Source organism: Euwallacea fornicatus, chromosome 14 (assembly GCF_040115645.1).
Source record: "Euwallacea fornicatus isolate EFF26 chromosome 14, ASM4011564v1, whole genome shotgun sequence".
NCBI lineage: Eukaryota > Metazoa > Arthropoda > Insecta > Coleoptera > Curculionidae > Euwallacea > Euwallacea fornicatus.
The window spans coordinates 1586299-1610229 of NC_089554.1; the positions used below are offsets into that span (position 1 = coordinate 1586299).

At 33.4% G+C, this 23931-nt stretch overlaps 2 protein-coding genes and 1 pseudogene across 4 annotated transcripts; 1 reads left to right on the forward strand and 2 right to left on the reverse strand.

The window, feature by feature from the left end:
- Positions 1-100: 100 nt before the first annotated feature.
- LOC136343383 (phosphopentomutase-like) lies at positions 101-4547 on the reverse strand (annotated as a pseudogene).
- A 1390-nt stretch (positions 4548-5937) lies between these two features.
- On the forward strand, positions 5938-16351 carry LOC136343327 (START domain-containing protein 10-like). Of its 3 annotated transcripts, none has more exons than XM_066289994.1 (6): positions 5938-6078; positions 12611-12733; positions 14980-15172; positions 15228-15360; positions 15525-15792; positions 15846-16351. In XM_066289994.1, exons 1-6 carry the CDS (start codon positions 5953-5955, stop codon positions 15891-15893), a joined length of 891 nt encoding a protein of 296 aa, XP_066146091.1. In that variant the 5' UTR covers positions 5938-5952; the 3' UTR covers positions 15894-16351. The 3 variants fall into 3 exon arrangements, with proteins under 3 accessions (XP_066146091.1, XP_066146093.1, XP_066146092.1); XM_066289996.1 differs by lacking the exon at positions 5938-6078 and adding an exon at positions 7191-7557; XM_066289995.1 differs by lacking the exon at positions 5938-6078 and adding an exon at positions 10848-11585.
- Positions 16352-21439: 5088 nt separating this feature from the next.
- On the reverse strand, positions 21440-23847 carry LOC136343334 (protein BCCIP homolog). The gene is made up of 5 exons (XM_066290006.1): positions 23282-23847; positions 22622-22780; positions 21995-22205; positions 21769-21933; positions 21440-21707 (listed from the first exon to the last, which is right to left on the reverse strand). Exons 1-5 carry the CDS (start codon positions 23366-23368, stop codon positions 21496-21498), a joined length of 834 nt encoding a protein of 277 aa, XP_066146103.1. The 5' UTR covers positions 23369-23847; the 3' UTR covers positions 21440-21495.
- Between the last annotated feature and the right edge of the window lie 84 nt (positions 23848-23931).

Genomic DNA, 23931 nt, shown 5'->3' on the forward strand with positions numbered 1-23931 from the left:
AGGCTGTGGGAATATTGCTAAAACTTCATCAACCATCAGATTGAGAGTGTCCCTGATTGTTTCCTCATCTCTGCAAATGAAAATAAATCATTCCTTAAATTATTTTATGTCCTTTTGGATCGTAAAGGGCTCTTTATGATACTCTTTTGCGAGCAGAAAAGTATATATCAAAATTTAATGGACAATAAAGTGGCATATTATGCTTTCTTATCACAAAAGATTATCAAATGTATACATACTTTATTTCACAATCCGCACATATTTCCGAATAGTATTTTATTTTATTGTCCGGCCCACTCGTCCTCAGGGTAATAATAAAACCATTATCAATAGTAAACGTAATCATTCTGGCAAAAGGGGCAATTTGGCTTTCTTATCCGACTCTCTGCTGTCATATCCAGTAGATAGATCTCTAACACGTTCCACTTTGTATTTATTTTTAAAAATTCCATTGGGATACTACACAAATTAATAGTTTGTATATCGCATTATCAGATTTTAAAAGCTTCCTACAAAATTGTCGCCATTAAAATTCCGAATCATTTTAAATATACTTGTGATAGTATTATTATCGTTGCATGAAAAGCAGGCGTTTCTGCATATATGATAACCATAATAATGATATATTTCCTTGAGCTTCCGATGGACTTGTTTTCCTTCACTGAAGAAACATATGGTACTACTCCAACAGGTTGAATGATGAATAATGAAAATTCACCTTTAAATTAACGAACCACAATGTGATGTACTAGACAGCTGCAGACACTCCATCTTTATCCAATATCTGCAGAATACACATATATCCAATTTCGGTTTCGTAGCCCAGCAAGATTTTCTTATGCTGCTCATGAAGCTCAATTAATTTATTGCCTAGATAGATTGGATTGATTAGAAACAAATATTGTTCTGCGATACTATTTGAGTCATACCCACCCATCCACTTAAATCCCGTCAAAGTTTCCAGGAAGTTAAATCCGTGTTTCTTTGCCATTATCTTCAAAATCATCGAACTAACAGTGCTGGACATCATTTAAATGTTTTTTGTTGGTTCAGTCGGATTTCGGATTTGATGGCAATGAAGCATCCACCAACCAAATAGAGCCCCCAGTTTGTTTTCAGTAAACACCCACCAATGGCCTGTTCTAAAAACCAATCAGAACGTTTATTGTCTGGAAAGTCCCATAGAAATTTGTGTATATAGGGTATTTCGTTTTTGATGTCTTTGCAGGATGTGCCTTTTATCAATTCAGATATAACGACGTGGTTTTCTCCAACGTTGCTTACTTTTTTTACCAAACGAACGAAGAAAAAATACTTTCGCCACGGTCCTCATTGTGCCAGGTGTCTCTACATTATATACTTAGGATGTACATATTATACTTAGGAGGATAATAGAGTAAAAATAGGCAAAAAGTTCATACAAATGTAGATCGAAAAATGAAATCTAAAAGAACTAGATGGAATCTAACGTTGCTGATGGTGATGAGATGTTGAAGTCTTGTCGAGTCAAACACTAGATCTCGATTGATCATTCCAAGTCACTCTAGGTGAAGAAGCTCATTAATTAAACGGGAGATATTACTTACACGTTATTCTTCTCGGGAAAGCAAAGCGATCAGCATCTGGATCATTTGCAATCACCAGAATGCTTCTACTTTTGTTTACAGCTTTGAATGCCACACTTGAAGAACTCTCTCCTTCTTCAGGATTTGGAAATCGGAAAAAAATAAAATGGGTAGCAAAAAAAAACATTTTTCTTAAACACATTCTCATGACATAAACGAAATATAAACAAATATGCCACATCAAACAATTTACTTTGCTGTTGGAAACTCTGGATCTGGATCTTTCTGCTCCTCCACTGGAAGCATTTTCACTCAACAGCATTCAAAACGCCTTTAATATAAGAATATCCAACTCCATGCATCGCAGTGTATGTAAAGATCCATCCGCTTTGACTATTAACTTCTTTAAACTGCTCCAAAATGGTTCCAGAAAGCGAATTAATGTAATCTTCAGTCAACTGTGCCAGAGGATCTGTTATCAATGAAGTGGAATGCAAAATCCACTGGTCTCAATAAATACGCCAAGGTTCCAGCTTTCCAGAATTGATGACTGAAATTTCTTGTCTACAGGATTGATTATTTAGCAGGCGTTTGAGTCATAGACCTAAAAAACGCAATTGCAAATATTTGTTTCAAAAACGAAATTGGTAGTCTCAATAAATCACCAACCCTTTTAGGGTAAAGATTTCTATAGAATCCAAAAAGTATTTTCAGTAGACAGCGGTGAAAACGCTGAAAAAAAGTGATTTTTCTTCTGTTACTTACTAATGAGTATACCTGGGATAAAATTAATGAACTCAGCTAATTAATGAATATTTAGGTCACTTACAAAGTAAATGACAATCTATTTGAACTATTTAATGGAACTCAAATATACTATACAGATTTACCTTATATCCATTAACATCTTTTGAATTTCGGGATGCAGTAATCATAGCACCGGCAGCGCACTTAAACTTCCTATGGCATAAGAGATGAAAGGAGTTGGGCATACTTTTCCTAATAACTTCACTATATAGCCGGAATGTGCAAATACGGAAGTGGTTATTTCGGCCGACCTGTGAATAGGAAAACTAGAAAATACCTATTTTACATATTTTTAATAATATAAAATTTCTAGGGAAGTACCGGGGGCATAAAGGTTAGAGCGCACACAGAACAAACTCTTTGGAATTCGTTAGTAAATAATTATTTGTTTAACGACCTGAAAGCTAGGGTTACCGTTAGGCATCTTCTCCCTTTTTTATTTTAGCTTTTGAAAGGCACATTTGATAGCAATCGACCTCCTGCGAACTTCCTATCACATATCTAGTTTAAATCCTAAATGCACAAGGTGGTTCAAAACTATGAAATGAAAGATTAAGGACTTATTCAGTACAGCAGTAGAAGACATTTGAATATAAGGACCCACATCCGGAAATGTCTCTCTAAGGCGCTACCGCCTTATGATGCTTTAAGACACCTATGTGAAAAATGCAAGTGTTAGTATGTTTAGTTTTAATTTGCTTGTACAAAAATAACACCACAGTAATTGTTTAAAATTCAACTTGAACTTCAACAGTACGGGACATATTGGATCGGCAAAGGTGGTCCAGTTCCGTAGCTCCCTAGGTCGTCAGATCTAACACCTTCAGATTTATTTCTGTGAGGACATGTAAAGTCTTTGGTTTATAAAATGCCAGTGGAAACAAAGCAATATCTGATTATATGAACTATTGTGGCATTGGAAGTTCTTCAAAACGATTATAAATTTTTTAACATAGTCCGCAGAAACCATATGCGTCGTTTATATAGGTGCATTCAACTTCGAGGACAACATTTTGAACAATTAACATAGTCTTGTTTTGTACAAGCAAATTAAAGTGAAATGCTCAAAAATTCGATAAAACATTTTTTTGTACATAACTGTCTTAAAGCATCGTAAGGCCATAGTGTCTTAGGGAGATATTTCCGAACTTAGGTTCACTCAAATGTCTTCCATTCTTACTATCAATAATCCCTAGGACTTTGATCGCATAATTCTAAATCATCCTGTATGATACTTGCCTGAAATTTACTAATTACTAGTTTAATAATATGCTAGTCTAGAGCAAATATATTAAATTGGTATATGAGGACACGGTTTTTGAGTTAAATCTCTAGAATAACACCAAATTGAAAGTCACAAGCAAACTCATGGTAAATTTACCTTCTGCTGTTATGTCTCCTGTCATATCCCACCACGTTCCCGTTGTTCTTAAGTAGTTGCTCCCTTTCGGCTTCTAAGAATTTAAGCCAATCCTGAGCCGTTTGCATAATGACCAGATCATTGATATTGACATACCCCAAGTACACAAGTTACCCCTAAAATATAGAGAAATGTATCCCCTATAAAGTTTAAAAAGAGCGAGTTGTTCCCTTAAAACTAACCTCAGCTCTGCCGTGCCAAATTTTGTGCTGTTGAGCATGAGTTTCTCAATTTGTTTGATGTCCTTGCCATCAACAAGTTTTTGTAGAGTTGCTTAGGTTGTTTCATTTCTGTCCCATCTAATCCATTCATTTATTTTCTTTTGAAGCAAAGGGGAAAATGCCATATTTGAATTCTCTGTTATTTTCTGAAATCAATAGGTAGAATATGTTATTCGGTTTTATTTAAATTTTAGGTCCCCCTGGAATGCAGGTGTTTTTCCTTTGTATAAATAATGAACGGTGCCAGAGCGACCGAATTTGATATATGAGGGAGGCTCAAAATTCATTAAATGTTCATTTTTTTTAGGTATGCGCTAAATTTATAAGTTTACTCACGTGTCAAATTCAGTAACTGTCACTGTCTTTTATTCATGCAAAGGGTAAACATCTGCATTCTATGGCAAGCGAAGATTTTTTACAACTTGGAACACTATATACACTCAGTTTTATATGAAATGCATCATCTAGTAATAATAGTAAATAAATCTTGTAATTTTGGCAAAATAATACTTCATAATAGTTTCGAATTATCATAGTTTTAGTAAACAAGAAAGAACCGCAATGTTTTTTTGTCGTCTGGCTTCTAAATTTTTTATTCAATTATTAATAAATGAAATAATATTTACATGGAAATATCAGTTTATTTTATTGCTGAACGGTCCACAACACATCTTAAAATGCCCCTAGCGAGACAGCATGAAAATATCTCCCACGTCTCGCATTTTGATAGAGGACGAATTATCGATATGAAGGATGACGGATTTTCTTTTCGTAAAATTCCCCGAGAAATTAATCGAAACCACAATACTATTGTGAGTTTTTCATAGTCTGAAGAACGGATTCAGCGACATTATCTAGATGGACGTAGATTTGAACAAATCCAAATCTCTGACTTCTACTAACCGCACAACGCCAATCTTTCAAATTGCCCTGGCGTCAGGAACAAGTTGGTTGGAATCATCAGTGGAACAGTTCAGTCTTCAGTGACGAGTCACAATTTTGTTCGTGGATCAATGATGATCGTAGAAGGGTCAGACGACCCTCAGGTGAAAGAAAAAATTTACAGTTTTGTGAAAGGTGTCACACAGTCTTAACACCTAGTGCAATGGTTTGGGGTCCGATATGCCTTAGGCGAAGATCTCCTCTTGTGCTAATTTCAGGTATCCTAAACACACATCGCTACATTAACAATGTCCTGAGGCCCGCATCAGTACCCTTTATGTAGACTTTACAAAATGGTATTTTCCAAAAAGATAATTCAAGACTGCATACTGCGAATATTACTCAAAGATACTTGAAAGAAGCACGATTGGAAATGTTTTCCTGGCCTGCACGACCACCGGATCTATAATATATCGAACATCTTTGGGACATGATGAGTCATCGTTTTTGAAATTTACCGACAGTTCCAATCAATTTGGGCGAACTAGGACACCACCTTGAGGTAGCATAGAATGAAATACCATAAAAGAATATTGATCACTTGTTGCAAAGCATGCCGCAAAAACTGCATGCTTGCATTGCTGTACGAGGTGATGTCACTCATTACTAACTTTTTAATTAATAAATGTTGTTTCTTTTTACTGAAACTCTGATAATTTGATACTTTGTTATGAAGCATTATTTCGCTAAAATTACAACACTTAATTATTATTATTACCGGGCGGTTCACTTCATATGAAAGTGAGTGTATATTTAATTTACATCGACTACACTTTAATTTTCTATTACATTTGAATGCTTTTTTAAGAGAATGATCACTTTTTTCAATTAAAAACGTATAACCGTAGAGCCCTATCCAGGCCAATCAATTGGGTCATCTAACACCTTAAAGCTAGCAATCAGACCAAATTGGGCATGTCTCCAGCTGAATTATTTTTCTGTTTATCTCTCCTCACCACAAAAGTTCACAATCAAAATATATTTGTTTAAGTTGCAGATGGGATATGGGTTAATTGCTCTAAATGGAACAAAACATATTTCAAGCACTATGCAGTGCACGAGAATTAGTGGCGCCGGAAAATGTATCGCTGCGATATGTAACTTTCATGGTACGTGTATCACGGTAAGTCTAAATGAGATATGTAAGAAGTTTCCTATACCATTTGTTTAAATGAACCAGTTTAACACAATTTTACCTCTTGAAAACCGAACTGTTCAGTTACGGTTCGTGCAAAATCAGAAACGTATAACAGCAAAAGTTAATTAAAACATACTTTATATGGTCATAGTTTTCTAGTTGCTCAACACAAACAATTATTTAATCCTTATAGCGTTTGTTTGCCTAACTTTATTGGTTGTGTTATCTCTAAAAGTAAGATAAATAGGGAGTTTAAAGCGCTTTACTGCTAGTTCCATAAAACTTTTGAGTGTTTTTCCTATTAGTAATGAAGATAACAAACAATTCCTTTGGGCTTAGGAGTTTAATTACTTAAACTCCCTAGGAGCTGAATTATTAAAAGATTAGCAAAAGTTTAATAAAAACCAACGGGTCGTCGTGGCGTTTCTGTTGAAACTGCACGTTAAATTTAACGTGGCTTTAACAACTCGAAATATGGTCAGTTATTACTTCCATCGCTAACTATTCACTTATGAAATGCGGGAAGTGATACTTTACCGTAGACTAACTGCAGCAGCCCTATAACAAAGAATGATTGCGGAGAGGTTCGGTAAGCACTGCAGTGGTGCGAAGCACAAATTTCCGCACTCGGTGGCTAAATAGCTACTTCAAGCCGTTATAGTTTGCCTAAAGGCGGACGCAAGCATGCGGCATTCAGCGAATGCCAAATAGCGAACAATCGGCGAAATACTTGCGTTGACATCTTTGATTTCACATTTTTGCTGACTTGAAAGGTGCATAGTGAATTTATACTGTGAACAATGAATATTTCGCAGAGACAACGTATCTACACTAGTTGGCCTTTCTATGCGCGTATCTACCGAAAAATTGAAGACTAGAAAATCTTACCCACAGAGGATAATTTCTATAGAATAGATGAAATCAAAGTAAATCATTGGTTAAATTTGCCAATACCGATTCCCCTATAACTTTGTTATTTAATTAGCGTTTTACCGTAGCTTTCCACGATAACGTACACCTCTAATCCTCTTCGCACCTATCTAATCACATTAAGTACCACCTGTTATGTGGAAGTGAGTTAATTTTCTAGTTGACAATTTATTAAAAATGTGTTGCGTGTGTGTCATAGACCCACGGTTTCGCGACTCAAAAAGGTTACGTTTGGGATAAATTATCAAGTGAAAATATCAGTTCCGAGAAATAAATACTATTAAAATGGTATTGTGGAGGGTGGTACTCTCGTAAAAATCGAAAAAAAAACAACCATAATGTGCAATGAAATACTTAAAAAAATTGCTACGTCAAGAGTTCTAATAGAAAGGATTATCGATAATGTGGTAAATCTACAATCCAATCAAGATTTGCTCCACATCATTGGATAACTTCACACATACGCAAAAAGACAATCAGAACTATGTTTGATAAAATGCCTGGCAAGCTGCAGTTTTTGTTGATAAGTTGTTGGTAAGAGTAATAATTTGTATCATGGAGTCGGTAATTGACTTGTGTGTGAGGCTACAGCTTAGGGCTGCCGAATTTCCTGGACAGGGATTTTTTTGAATGTGGGGGCGGCGATTAAAAATTTCGCCCAGAGCACAGCGGCAGCCTTACTTATACCTGCCAGGACGGGCAGAGCGTAGAGCAGAAAGGATTATTTTGCATTTCATAATATCTACTTAGCGTTAGATCCAAATTCATCCCTTAACATCACAAAAAAATTATTTAATTTAGGTTCCATATGTTCTAAATCGCAAGGAAAAATCACATCTATACTTAATTCTCATTAACTGATATAGTTAATTTTACTTTATTTGGAGCAATAAAACTCCGCTTTTTCGTCTTAAGGGTATCACAAGTAAAGTGCAAAAATTCTCATAACGCCTTCTTCGAATCGAAAAAGACAGGTTCAAGAACAACGTCTCATGAACAAACTGTTAAAATGCTGATACTGAAAGTTATTTTAGAACAACAAATGGTAAGATGGAACCCTTATATGTAGTATTAGTTGACAATGCTATTTAAACCGGTATACAGTACTTGTACAAAGTATTGTAACATGTTTGTAACTTTCATAATCCCGATATTAAAAAAAAATCTTAAGCGCGTATAATTTTATTTAAAAAAAAGCATTAAATCCACTAATTTCGATGTTAAAATTTTTCATACCTATCTAGCTATCCATAGTAACTTCTTTTTTTCAAATGGAAAAGTAGCTATTTTAGCACATACATAGTTATAGATGATTCAATAAGGGGTACAACGGTATTCTCAGAACTAAAATTGGATCTACAGCTTCCTTAAAAAAATACAACAAAATCTATATTCAAAAAAGATTTAAACTTTTAATCTTTGCTTTCTCTATAGAGAATCCATTCTTATTTCACTGTAAAAGAGAGTGACAATACAATGTAGAAATTCCAAATCGTCTTCAATGTAAACAATTTTTCAAATATGTTGGTTTTCATAGAATTCATTAGTAGTTAAATTCAGTTGTAAGACATTTACCAGTCAGAATATCAAAAACATCAATCGTTTGTCTAAAAAGAAAACAATTGCAATTTCAATCTTTTTGGGATGTGGAAATTGCAAAAGAACTTATGAAGAGGCGTATCTCATATTTAATGAGAAATATCCAGATCGACCTATTGGTAGAAGTGAAGTTTCTCGGATTTATAAAAAATTTTAACAAACTGGAAGTGTGAAAGCTGCTCTAAAATGTAGAAGACCTTGAACAGCAATTGAATTGACATTCGTTTATTTGTGTATGAAAACAGCAACAATCTACCAGGAAACTTGCCAAAAAATTTAATATATCTGAAAAATCAGTAACCAATAGTTTAAAGCTAGAAAAATTTCATGCATACAAAATTTTCCTTACCTAAAGGGTGACGCCTGAAGATTTTGATCGCAGGATAAAATTTTGTAAATTGATACAAGAAAAACACACGAGTTCCATCACTAAAATTTTATTTTCAGAAGAACCAACGTTTTGCTTAAATGGATCTATTCATCAATATAATTGTTGCTACTGATCTACAGACTATCCTCATTTAATACAGCGTCTGCATACATAAAATCCGCAAAAACTTGATGTATACATGGCTATAATCGGTCACTAGTTCATTGGTGTATTTTCCATAGAAGGGAATTTAAATAATGCATTATACTTGCACTTATTACAAAACAAAACCAGAAAAAATCATCGCCAATTTTTGTGGACAGAATAAGGAGCAAGTAGTCAATAATATCTGGTTCTAAAACGATGCTGCACAATCACATTACATTTATTATGGTTGTGAAAGAGTATCTCGATGAGGTATTCCCTAAGACATGGATCGATAAAAGAGATACATTACAATGGCCACCACGATCTCCAGATTTTCCGCCCCTCGATTTTTTTTGTGGGATCACTTGAAAGGTGTCGTTTACAAAATAGACCACAAAATTTATATTATTTACATCTTTAATTCATACAGAATTAGAATTAATAACAAAAGTAACACTGAATAATTGCATAACAGAGTTCGAAGAATGACTTGGTCATTGCCAAATTGATCACGGGGCACAATTTGAGCATTTATTGTAGGAAGTTCAATTTTGTTTAATATAATAGTGAGTTACTTTATTTTTTATTTTTAATAACTTTATTTTTTAAGGAAGCTGTAGATCTAATTTTAATACTTAGTATACCGTTGTGTATCTTTGATTTGATATGTTACAATGGGTATCTTTACGTTTAAAACTAAAAAATTAGTAGGGGTAACTGGATAGGAATGAAAAATTTAAATACCGAAAATAATATTTATATGAAATGTCTTTTTTAATAAAATTATACGTGTTTAAGCATTTCTTTTTAAATAAGAGGTTTATAAAAGTCATAAACGTTTTCCAATACTTTTTACAATAGGTTTATATACCTTTTGCATTCTTAGCATTGTAATACCTTATTTCATTTTCGACGTTTTTTCTCATTATTTCCAATATTTTGTTCGATAATTTACCAATGTTAGTACTGAAGACCTTCACAGAACACAAAAATCATTAAAGTTAATAGCGAGGTATGATATGCTTTTAATGTTTTTAAAAAGCTTTTTAGATCGTTCTCGTTAATTATTTACGAGAACCCCGATTTTTTAGCAAGACAAGCTGTATATTGGTGGAATATTATAAATATAACTAATATTTACTTGCCGAAGCCAGTACTGTCCATGAAACACCTGGAAAACAAAGCATATAAAACGTTCACAGATTCTGTTTTCAATGCTTTTCTAACGTCATGTTCTTGAAAAATACTGACGCAAAAAAACGTCATTGCTCATAAGCATCACTAATCGTTACATCATTCATCCGGTTCCGAGAATATGTATAACGTAAGACACTCTCCTCACAACTTTAGGGTACATAAGTTACTTATCGAGGATAACGATATCAAGGTAACTGAACGATTATAAAGAATGCATATACATTCACATTTTATGTTGCATATTGTGAATTTATGACTATTTATCATACGATAGTAAATGATTAAATAAGGTTGACATGCCTAAAATGAGGGAACTCAATGTCCAGCGGGATATTTGCTTTAAATGACATTTTGGTACAAAACAGTTATTTTACTGTTGTTTTGTGTTTATAAGTGCTTACTGTCTGATTTGCCTCTATGAACAGATTTTCACGAATTTAACGCATGTTTGACTCAAAGAAATACTAAAATGTAAACCATTATCTACCATTTTATTTGATTTTTCTTATTGTTTATAATGATTAATGAATCACATGATTTCGCGGTAAAACAATTAAAAGACCAAACCATACACTACTGAAAAATTGAACATTGAAATGGATCATTAATGATCGATTATGTATACATTAAATAAACGTGTTAATAATCAATCTACAGAAAGCAATAATTATCCTGATAAAAAGTTAGATACCTATTCTTCTCCTACTGCCCCCGTATAAATAACAGGACAATCAACTTTAGTGGACACAGTACGGCATGACGCAATGTATGCGACCGCTTCATATTTCGGCCTTCCCACCCGCAATCCGCACCGCGACGCCAGACGGCGGCGTCGGCGCCGTTTTACACGTTTTCGTCCCAATTTCTGACGTCACTCGAGTCCAATCACGTCGCTTATTAAAGCTGCATGATTTCGAATAAACCTTCCATGGTTTAGCTTACTCCAAAGTTAGATTGGCAGTGAGCTAGTGCGGGTGATATGATGTGATTTTTTCCGAATACCGACATATTATTTATACCTTAAGGTGTAATCTCTGCACCTATTGTGAAATCACAAGTTAAATCTTTAATTAAAAAAAAAATCTTTGTGGTCGTGCGAGAGACAAATTGCGGCCAATATTTTGCAAAGAGAAAAGCAGTTTCAGCAAAACTTTCTGATGTGACAAGGATGATTTAGAAAAAATGATCAAATTCCAATCAATTTTCTATCAATTCACTTTTGATACTATTGACAACAGGGTTAACAGTGGTAAGTTTAATAAGGTCATTAATTAACAGTTTAACCCACTTTACTAAGGAAATTTTAAAAGCTCTCAAACGAATGTTAGTGTTACGTAAACCAGTAAAACAAGATGAATATGAAATATAATAGAATTATATATTTTATCTATATAGGGAATAGGCATCTGATGGCAAAATTTGCTAAATTCGATAAGAAATATTTAAAGTTTAAATCAATTTTAGAGATATTTAATTTTCCATCAAAACTTAGCTATAATTTAATCAATAAAGAAAATAAACGAACGCAATACCTTGCTGCTCGAGGCTTGTGCCTTTTATTATTTAGAATTTGGCGATTTTATTACGAATTCAAGCATATGCAAACACACACTAGTGTGGTAATATGGCTGGCGGAAGCTATCTAAGACGGCATTTTTGAACCTTTATTTGCTTATCAGCTAGATGTAATTATTTTTTATTTTCTATTAAATTTCATTTTAATAAAGTCCAATAGTTGTATCTTTCTTGTAGAGAACCCAATGTGTCAACGAAAAGGTGGCATTTATTTTTATTAAGTTTTTTTCGATTATTCCGGAAACCGATTCGAATTTCCTGAATTTCAACTTTCGTTCCCTGTAAAAATGCTCAAGTGTGCCTCACCAACACAATTTCATGTCATTGAAATGCTACATCCCTCACCATACCGAGGATTCAAAATTCAAACTTTTACATACGCTTTTGAGCTCATGAGATCGCAGTATCGATAATTGCGAATCTGCGAATCATTTTTTTTTTATTTTCACGCAATGTTTTGTCCATTGACCTCACCTCTCTCTTTACTTTCAAAGACTTTTATTACGTATATCTTTTGCGAATAAACATAGCAAATTCCATCTGATAAAGCTTCAAATGTGTACCTCATAAAAGATATTGTGTAGGAGTTATGGGTTCGAAGGAAACTTAATTAGTCCAATACCACTCAATAATTTGAAAGCTCCTCAACTGTGAGCAATGATGCATTTTATAGTGACTGGAGTTTTTACTTTATTACAGAACACAATGGAAGTAGGAGTTGTAAAGATCGCAGAAGACAGCGATTTCTGCACGCTAAAATGGTTAGTGGACGACCACGAGGGATGGAAGTTGGAATACGATAGCCATTCGGAAGATATCAAGGTAATTGCTGAAGATACAAAGGGATTTCGAGCATGTTTAAAAGAAAACTAAACATAGAAGTCCGAGTTAAATTATGTATATTCATCAATCCAGTATCTGCCGAGCAAAAAAGCTTATTATAAAAATACAACTGCGTTTTGCAACAATGATTTCCAGCATGATGATTCAACCCATGTTTAAAAGTTCCTTTGCACTGAAACCCATAATAATTACGCCATTTACCAGCATTGTTTATATAACATGATAGCGTAAATAACGTTCGGATATACTAATACTTTTTAGCGTGTCTTAAGGACGACTTACTTAAATGTAACGCGAATTGAACGGGCATTAGGCACGCTGTAAAATTTGTATTATTTTTTATTTTTCAACGTTTTTGAGTGATTTACTGAAAATACTGACTAAAAATTACATGTTAATAAGTTCAATTAATCGCTTTATTTGTTTATCCTCAGTACTCATTCGTAACATTGTTCCTGGGACATCCTGTATGTGACTTACAACCCTCGCGTCTTAGATCCTTCAATGTTAGGATTTACACCTAACGTTCGGGTCATAATGATATACTTTACATGCCTCCCCGTTGCTTTTCAGCTATTATGTTAATCAGGGCTGCAAACTAAAGCTATCGACAGTAAGGTCCCCGGAGCTTCAGGCTATGCCTCTTGTGTCTTCGAATGTTTACGCTTAGCCAGGTTAGCTGCTATTTGCATGAATATGCAGCATCTTGCTAAGACAAATTGAGACTAACCAACAGCATGGGGTGCATGACATTCGTTCCCCAAAAATGTGATCAATCACAGGTTGTAGAGTTGAAAAGCGACATTCCAAACAACCAGTATGTCAGGATAACCCACCAAAACACAAAGTCGCAACGCTCGCGAGCTACTTAAAGATTGATGATCAGTGGTCACCTGAACTAACCACTATAACAGCATAGTCTGATGGACTTCTAAATTAATTTCTGATAGACATGTAGAGTATTTTGGATAGATGCTCTTGATGTATCCGGAATTGGCACAGCTGCGACATACGTACATCGGTTGTTACTCGAAAGCGTTGGGGTTTACTGAGAAGAAAGAAATTCGCTTTCAAGGGACGTCAATTTTTAGTGGCAAATTCTATACAAATCTGATAGTGGGGTTTACCGCATCCACAAACGTGAAAAAAACTTTGCCATATTTAAACGGGCTGTTATTTAAATACGTAGCCAAACCTCAAGCAGTGATTTCAAGACGAAAAATTTATATAAACAGAGGTCCGGTCATGATTCCTTTTCAAGGCATAAGCCCTTAATTTTTTTTATCATTACATATTAAAAAAAGTCCTATATAACAAGAAAATGTAAACTATAATGACGTAAAAACTTGGTGACAGTTTTTAATGCAATTCGAAGAAATCTTTTAAGCTAAAAATTGTTTACCCCCTTATGCTAATGGCGTGCACAGCAGTAACGTTGAAAATTTAAGAAAAATCAAACAAGTAAAATGCTTTATTAACTACACTTAACAAAAGGTACGCATTTTTTTAGATAAAAATACATTTAACAATAAATAACACGAAAGTTATAATACAATAGTTGCTGCAAATGTCCTTCAACTTTAATGCAAACATTAGCTCGTCTTAATATCGATTGCCTAATTCGTTGAAACATGCCCGGCGTATACTTATCTGGGTACCTGAATCCTGTATCAGTTGGATTAATTCTTCTTCAATGTTGGCCGGAGTTCTACAAACAAAGAACTTTATATGACCCTCAAAGGAAAAATTTAACGGATGTACATCCGGTGAAGTAGGTGGCCGTAACAGTGCTTAATCCGAAAAAAATATAAAAGTTTTTAAAAAGTCAGTGTCGCATAAATAACAATATTGAGCATAAATAACAATGGCAAATTTCAACAAAATTGGCTAAATAATTATTAAATTTTTTACGAGAAAACGATTTTTTAAAGAAAAGTTTAACACTCTGTATCTTGAAAACGAAGCATTACCGAATCTACCATAAGTTCTACAAAATTTTCATCTTGAATCACTCGTTGAAGTTTGACCACGTACCTAAATAACACCCTTTCTTTTCAAAATAATTTTAAGTTATCTTCTGTCTCAAATACTTTTTTATAATAATATCTATCAATTAGGTTCCTGGATGCGTTTCCAGAGCAAGTCACCTAAACTGCCCAGATATTTTTCCATAATATCTCACACAGCTCTCTGCGTATTAACATTCTTCTGTTTTACCTGCATAGGTATGGACGAAAGGAACTGCAACAACAAATTTCAGAATGGTTAAAGTCCACTCAGTATTCAAAGACGTAAGTGCCAACACAATGTTCGACGTGCTACACGACCCGGGCTACCGCAAAAAGTGGGACGAGCACATGATGGCCTCAATCGAAATAGGCTATCTAAATCCGAACAATGATGTTGGATATTATGCCCGTAAGCCCAAATACACCTTAAATGTCTACTTCTCTAAAACTTTCAAAAATTTCAGTATCTTGTCCTGCCCCTGTCAAAAACAGAGACTTCGTCCTCCAGAGGTCATGGCTTGACTTGGGAGATGAAAAACTTATCATCAACCACTCAGTCGACCACAAAGATTACCCTCCTCGAAAAAGTTTTGTAAGGTAAAAATTACAACATTTTCTGGCTTATACAACACGCTTAGGGTCAAGAAATCAAAATACTGTCAATTTCACCTTAAAGACAATGTCTATAGAAACCAAGCAGCTGAGCAACGCTCTCACTTTTGATAGATAAATCGACTCTTTCAAAGAAATTTGTCTTATAGGGCCGTGTCCTACCTAACCGGCTTTATAGTGAGGAATAGACATCCGGGCTGTTTCCTCGGTTACATTTCACAAACAGATCCCAAAGGCAAACTGCCCTCGTGGCTGGTTAATAAAATAACACAGAAGTTTGCCCCTAAGGTGGTGAAGCAATTGAAGAAAGCCGCAGAAGGGTACGAACATTGGAAAGCTCTGCAGCCGAATCCGAAGAACAAGCCCTGGATCTATCCGGAGCTGACGTTGGAAAATCCCAGAATCCATATTGTCGATGTAGGTGAGTCAACGTGAATAATGAATTAAAGTATTAACGAGGATTACTTTAGTGTGTGAAAGTTGAGGAAGATACAGAGACTGACGAAGAGAACCGGTAGTTGCAAGTGCGGCCAAAGAAAGAGATGCATTAATTATTTCTTGTAAATCATTAAAAAGATTAAACAATGTTGTCTAGCAAAGGGTATCAATAACATTAATTTATAAAACTAAATTCGATTGGAACTGGTGCCTCGTAATAAGCCATATTTTAGGTTCGACTTTAAGTTTTTTCTAATTTTTGTGAATGTCTGCGTGACATAGACAAAGTTAGTATACATAATATAAAGCATAATGTTATGTAAAGGTCAATGTGTGATATAGCCACAACGTGCCGCGCGATTACCGAAATATGAACAACGATATGTTTGTGATAATAACGTGTTGTCTAATCAAAAACGACGCATCTAGAGCAAGAACCAAGCTCTTTTTTAACAACTAAGTAAATTTATAAATTTGATTCGAAATGAACTACATTATCTCTTAAATTAGGATATTTAATAAACTATTTTTCAACGTATCAACGTTGCATTTTTGTCTTAATCAACGTAAACTCAGTGTTAAAAAAATCATTATCCAATTTTCCTTCTGATTCTAAAAATACAGAATTCGGCATTGCACTGCTCCCCGTAGTTGCCCAAGATACAACGCTTGCGAAAATTCCTAGAAGGCAGGCGTAAGGAATAGAACAATATCGACTTATAAGGAAATAATCAGGAGCAGCTTCTACATAGGATCAATTGATCAATGTCCCTCCAAAAATATTTAAGACATTAATCAGAAAAACAATGTGCCTGTTTTAGATATCTGGTAGTTGATAGACAAAAATATGAAATATGCTAAGTAGGTCATCGAAGAATAAAAAAACATTATCTACAGTGGCGGTCCTATCAATAGGGCAGTTCAAAAATTTACTCATTTTCATCCAAAGTGAAATAAAATCGTTATATGAACGTTTATCGAAAATATACTTGGAAACAACAAAAAATTTTTTACCCAAAAAAGGTATATTTTTTTTATGTGGACTTATTCCATTTTACCACTTGAGTAAAATGCACATAACACACACGTTCTTTTTGCGTTCATTTATACTTTTTTATTTAAAATTAATCAGCAAGCAACTCTATTTGTTATTTAAAATATTTAATTATATTCTTTCTTAAGCGTGTTGAAAAAAAAACATTGCAGTTCAAGAAAACGTGCTTTAATAACTGAGATGAAAAATGAAAGAATTATTATAACAGATACGAGTAAGAATTTAAGGTGCTCAAGGAAATTCGCCTACAATACGATGCGTCATATACAGAGTTGCTGCTATAGTATGAGGAAGTCCAATATCGCAGCAAATATGCGATTTAGAAGAAAAAGTGTCTTACACAAAGAGATTTAAGTATGTAAAACGTCCGTATTTTAAAATTATTTTCAAATTCGAGAGTCCGCCATAAAAGGGTGACAATAACAAATTCGATTTTTTAAATAGGACATTTACAATTTTTTGCCATTTTAGGATTTCCCATTAAATTTTAAGGTCAGTTTATGTAAGTTACCCTATCTTTAAAATTTACCATTTCTGGATTATTCGCAAAAAATTTGAAAATTTTGTCAACTATAAAATCTCACAAAAATCGGTGCTGTGCCCCAACTGCTTCAAATTTCGAAGTCACTCTGCTGAAACTCCAAAAGAACTTAATAAGCAGTCGTATTCGAATTTCAGAAAAAGTCTTCCACAACTACCAAATGTGCCTCTGAAGATGCGTGATTTTAAATATCAATAACTTTGCTTATTCAAATGGAATGCCTCAATTTTCTCAACGGTATCATATTCAGAATTCAAAAATCTACAACTTTTGTTAACATTATCCTATTCCCAAACCCAGCCATTTTCAAGTTCTCAAAAATTTTACGTACTAAAATATTTTGTTCGAAACTTTTTTTTTAATCGCAAATTTGTTGAGATAATAGACGTTTTCACACTAAGTAACCACCCTGTATAAAAGTAATAACTGTTGAAATAATATTTTTATCAAAAAATGTTGTAGTAAAAGTTACAAATCTAATTTGTTGTCACTTTGTAATGACCTCGAAGTTTTTTTTTCTGGTCCTATAACAATCCAACGAAGTCCAACTTTTCTTCTTCAAATGTGACCCTTTATTTCTGACTTATTTCCTGTATATTTAACCTTTTAATAATATTTGCACACCCTCAAGACAACATTACAGGAGTTAGTAATCTACAAATCCCATCAAAATTTAAGATGGTATGTACCTATACGTAAGTGGTGAAAAATGACAATTTTTCGAACAGACTTGATATGTTCTATACCGTAAAAGATAGTTATATTAAACTGTATATAAAAAAGATTTATTATTATGATTAGAATACAATAGACTATTCAAATACAGGGTATGCCGTTTAAAAAAATTTAACTTTTACAAGCCTCATTTTTATGAGGAACCCTTGTAGGTCTCTGAATATTTTTAAAATATCCATATTTCATAGCCATATCACATACCATATGCAAATTGAAAGTAAATTTTAAATGGAATTTATTAACATACTTTCTAATTTCGTTGATTCTCCCTATATATACGGAGTGTCTCAGGGAAAAATATTTACCCTGAATACCTTTGCGTTGTTTGTTAAAAAAAAAATACAAAAACGCGTCAAGGCTGATAGGAAAGGAGACATTATTTGGTAAAAAAAGTTGTTTTTGAAATATCATCCCTCTACCCCTTGAAACCACACCTTTGAAATTTTCAAATTGAAAGAGGTGTGTTATATCTCTTTTGAATGGTAAATTAATTCTCTACATGGTGAAGCTTTTATTTTTTATCTTTGCATGTCGATCTTACAGAATCTACACAAAAACCAAATAATTTAATTTTAACCACGCATGTTATTGTAATAAATGCTGAAAATGTACAATTAGACTCAAAACGTCTTAACGTCCTAAATATATCAATAACAATGACATTTCTAACATTTCATTTAAAATTGATAAACCTTATTTTTTTGGAGGAACAATTTATTGATATTTTACTATACACTTATTGATTTTTGTACTTCATGGCAAGATATTATTTCCCACTTCGTTCAATTTTTAATTTGATTAAACAGGTTTACACGTTATAAGAAAGAATCGAAATTGTGAGTCTATGTTTCACAAACAATAATTTTGCAAAAGAGACGGCTCGTGTCTTCAATTTAAATCATTACGACAAAATGGTATGCTATCCTTTTGTATCTAAGTTGCTAATTAAGTTTAATTAAATGGTTTCCGTCCAAAATAGAAAACACGAAGTTGACCGCCGAACGAGAACTGATGAAAGCCGAATTACGGTTTTGGGATATTTTCATATGGACAACGGAACGTCTGTACAAAAGATTGCTGAGAAATGGGGCGTTTTAAAAATTACTATTCATGGAATTAAAAAAAAAGTAAAATTCTATCTTTATGTCATAAAACTAGTACAGGAACTAAATGATTTTTACCATCGATTAGAATTCTGCGAATCCTTTAATAATATATTACATTAAAACAGACACTTATTGTATAATAAAACATTTTCTGTTAAATGTTCATTCCATTTAAAGGGTAACAAAAACATAACTGCCGTTACAGAAGTAACCTCAATCCTCATTTGTTCCGAGCAATCTATACTCAACACCCTCAAAAATTGAAGGTTTGGGCAGGGATTTTAAATGATCATATTGTTGGTCCATTTTTCATTTCTAGAAACTGAAATAGAGAAAACTATTTACAATTTCTACAAGACGTCATACTTCCAGGTCAACTGAAATATTGGAACAAGATCACGCCTTGTTAGAACAAGAATTCGTTTTTCAACAGGATGCCGCGTCTCCAGGCTATACTACTGCTTTCTAACAATTTCTAGATAAAGAATTCCCTGGAAGATGGATTAGCAGAACAGGTCCAGTGAAGAAGCCCACGAGATCTCCTAATCTTAGTCTCCTGGATTTGTTCTTATGGGAACATTTGAAGACCAAAATCCATGACGCATAATCTGATTCCCTCGACGAGTTACGTGCTCAAACCGTCGAAGACTACAGGTCAATAATACCAAAAATGTTAGATAATACGCTATGACGTTTTGAAGCTCAATTGAACATGTGCATGGAAGTCAATGGAGACCACTTTCAACATTTCTTATGATAAAATAAATAAAATATCAGTAAAAATGGATAAAATCGAGTTATTTGGTTTTGGTTTCATTTCTGTAAGATCGTTATACAACATTGAAAAAAGCTTAATTATATGGAGAAGAAAATTATCTTTTAAACGAAGTATAACACAATCCTGCTTTTAATTTTAAATTTTCAAAGGGGTAGTTTTTCCAGAGATAAAAGGATAACATTTAGAAAACAATTGCTCCACCAAATATGCCCCCTTCCTATCAAATTGACGTGTTTCAGTGTTTATTTTTAACAAACGACAGAAAACATATTTCTAGGTGGACATTACTCCCTGGGATACCACATATTTCGTAATCATTCCCCCTTGTTCTGATATACCGTGGTATAATTTTTTTTACAATTTATAAAATTTTATTTTGTAAATGTGTTATCAAAAACGAAATTTCGAACACAGTCACCGGAAACAACTAACATGGATCTTATGCCGGCAGTATAAATTTGTCGTCAATTACATTTGAAAATTGAAATTTCTAGTGTACTAGTTCCACAATATTTAATAAAATTAATTATCACGAAAAACAGTAATTGTTATGAATTCGATCCTACAACCTAGAAACCGCAATTATCGTGTTATAAAAGTTTCATTAAAATATTTGTCATTTGCTAGTAATTGGTTCAAAAAACGCGTTACCAAACTGCGATTTTTTATTTATTTTTTAGCTTTATTTCATATACCGAATTATCTCTTCATATCTGCAATAAAAATGTTAAAATTCAAATGTATACATAATTTCGTGTTGCGTATCCATCGTTCTTTATGGCACGACCTATGAGTCGTACCTTTCCAAAGGAGGACTAAAGTTTTTTGTATGTTTTCATATCACTACTGTTTATATGATTCAGTCGAACGTCTGAATGACTTTAAAAATCTTCGTAATACAGAATAAACTAATAATCGAAATAATCGGGTGCTTTTTTGTTGAAAAGATTCGTGTGATACCATTAGTGTAGCCGATATTTGGTAAATAAAAGTGGGTGTTGTCGAATTGTGAGACTTAAAGACTGAAACCGGACTTATACAAAAAAAAATCACCTTTTATAATGAAAGAGGAAATTGTGGTTGACTGTTAGTACTCGGAGGTGAATTCCTTCCTCAATACCAAGTAAAATAAGTTCTGCACCCGTGCTCCTTCATGTTCAATTGTATCGTCAAATTGCGATATAACAAGTAGAAACGCAAAAGTAAGATTTGAAATGGTTTTTGTTCTCCCTAACGGTGCGGCTAGACTATTATTACAGTCGACACAGAAGCTTTTGTCGACCAAAAACCTTGACATTGGCAGAATTTTTACAAAAATACACCTAACCAGGGAACGTGTGGTTTTTGTCATTACAGTCGCCTGGCCATCAACCTAGTTTATTTTTTTTTCAATAAAAATAAAAAATACAAGGTTAAATTCAATTATAACCTATTTATTAGAAAAAAAAAATCGAATTGCAATTCACATTTAATTCACCAAAGTGTTGATCTCATCGATGATATCCTTATACTTCACGGCTTTGACAATAATCACCCTTCTATAGGGAATTAATTGTTGATCATCGTCGTCCCAACGACCAGCGAGTCCTGTGTCGGCATTTTCCACTGAGAAATCAAAGGTCAAATCGGCCGCCTTTGTAAAAACCACTTCTTCGTCATTCGTGTATAATTCGTCCCCATCTAAAAACGTTGTTAATGTAGACTAATGAATCCTAATTACTAAATGTTGTTTTAACCTAACCTTCTTCTTCTTTTGGCTTTGAAGTTTTAGAAATAAGAATCAGGTAATCAAAATCATAGTTTTTATCTTTCTTCTTAATATTTTCCATCTCTTGAAAAGTAGCTTTCAACATATTATGAGAAATTTTTGCAGGAATATTTATAAATCTCTCATTAATTAATAAACCTGAAATAACAGCAATTATTACAGTATACGATCTCTGGTGGTTACAACAATAAAAATCTACCTAATTTGTTATTTTCTTGCAAAATGCCTTTAAGACTGTTTTGTATTGTTTTGTCCGCATGTTCCGAACTTATCTCTTCCAACAACTGGAAAAATTGCTTTATACAAGGGGACTCGCGGTGGGACGTTAAATTTATCACACTGGTCACTGCAAATACTATCGATTCGTCCATAAACTCTAAAGTGTCTTCATCATCACTATCATTGTAGCTCTAGTAAATAAACATATGCATTTAGGACAGAATTGGTTGATGTTATACAGGCAATCCTTTTTTATATAGTAAAGGTTTGACCAGGTATTCTACGCCCAAAAATAGTACCAGTTCTATGAATAAATAATAGTCAAAGAACTCTATGTTACTGAAATACATGGTGTTCAAGTTAAATTTTTTTTTTTTAATTTTATTTCGAAGTTATTTCAATTTTTGGAACATCAAATTAAAATCTTGTAATATATGAAATCTACATTATTTCAATTTACAAATTATTGTCAACCTGTACAATGTGGTACTTTTATGGACATCAATCAAGTACAAACATACCATTATAGTTAAAATTTGAATAATAAATACACATAATTTTTGGTCTTCACCAGTATTTTAAAATAAATTGTTATTTAACTCTTTACTTGTTTCAAGACAGTTCCAATCTCTCTTTGCCCTATTAACATATCGGTCATTTGTCCCAGATCAACATTTGCCTTCAAAAATAATTGTTGCAGCAACAGCTTTATTCCAGCATAATCTTGACTTTCTAGATTCTGTCCCTCAAATGTGGCCTCAATTACCTAAAACCAATCATTTGATTAGTTCTGGACGGTGAATTATTTGTTAATAGCGGCACAAGAAAGAGTACAGAAATGAAAGCATTGTTAGAAAATTCTATTATAAATACTTCTCCCTAGCTCTGTTCATATTGCCATCTTCATTGCCAATTGCCTCTAATTTTATGATGCACTTGTTTCAACTCTTAACAACTTTTCAATAACAGAGTAAGCCCTATAAATCGTTAATTGACCTACAGAAAGTAAGTAAAACTCTTGATAATACAGACTCCGGTCTGGAAATGGGACATTTTATATTATACTGTAATTATAACAAACAATGACTTAAAGTAAATTCTGAACAGGTGTAAATTACACCTAGTAAATGGGATTTCTAGGAGTGCTATTTAAAATTTACAAATTTTTGTTGCCGAAACCATAAGATAGAATTTTTAGTTGTTAAAATTAAAGTGATGTCTTATAAAAACAGCTTTTTCTGTAAATTTCGATTAATTAATGACTTACTTGATCATTTTGAGTGTATGCTCTGGGTGTTTCACTGCTTGAATCGTCCGCCGCCAATTTACGCGACTTTCTATTAGGAGCTGCCATTTATTAGAAAATTAAATTGTTCCCGATGATAGAAGATACTAAAATTCCAACAATTTCTTGCTTGTATTAAACTTAATTAAGTGAACAGAAATGGACTCTTAAAAAAAAAAACAAGAAGTAACAAAAACTACTGTGGCCACAATCCGCAAGAGTTAGGTTAGAATTAGGGCTAAGAGGGAAAGATAGGAACTATAGGTTATCAATTAAATAAATCATTGCTTAAATTCACTGCCGACGAAATGAAAATGTGACAACGTCAATGCCAAGAGCTGTTTGTTATTTTTTCAAATATTTGTTTCTTGCTTCAATTTAATTTTACTTAATTTCAAGTATTTCTTCCCCCTAATTTCATTGCAACAGAGTTGATGTGTAAATAAATTAGTCAGTAATCTTTAGCTATTTCACACTATATTCTATAATTATAAAGCTAAAATTAATAACGAATGTAAATAGTAAACAGGGTTAAAATATGTACTCCATTGTTGCCACAATTAACGTCACGTCTTGATATGTACACGTCGTGTATTTAGGTATATATCCTGTCCTGCTTGAGGACGTGTCAC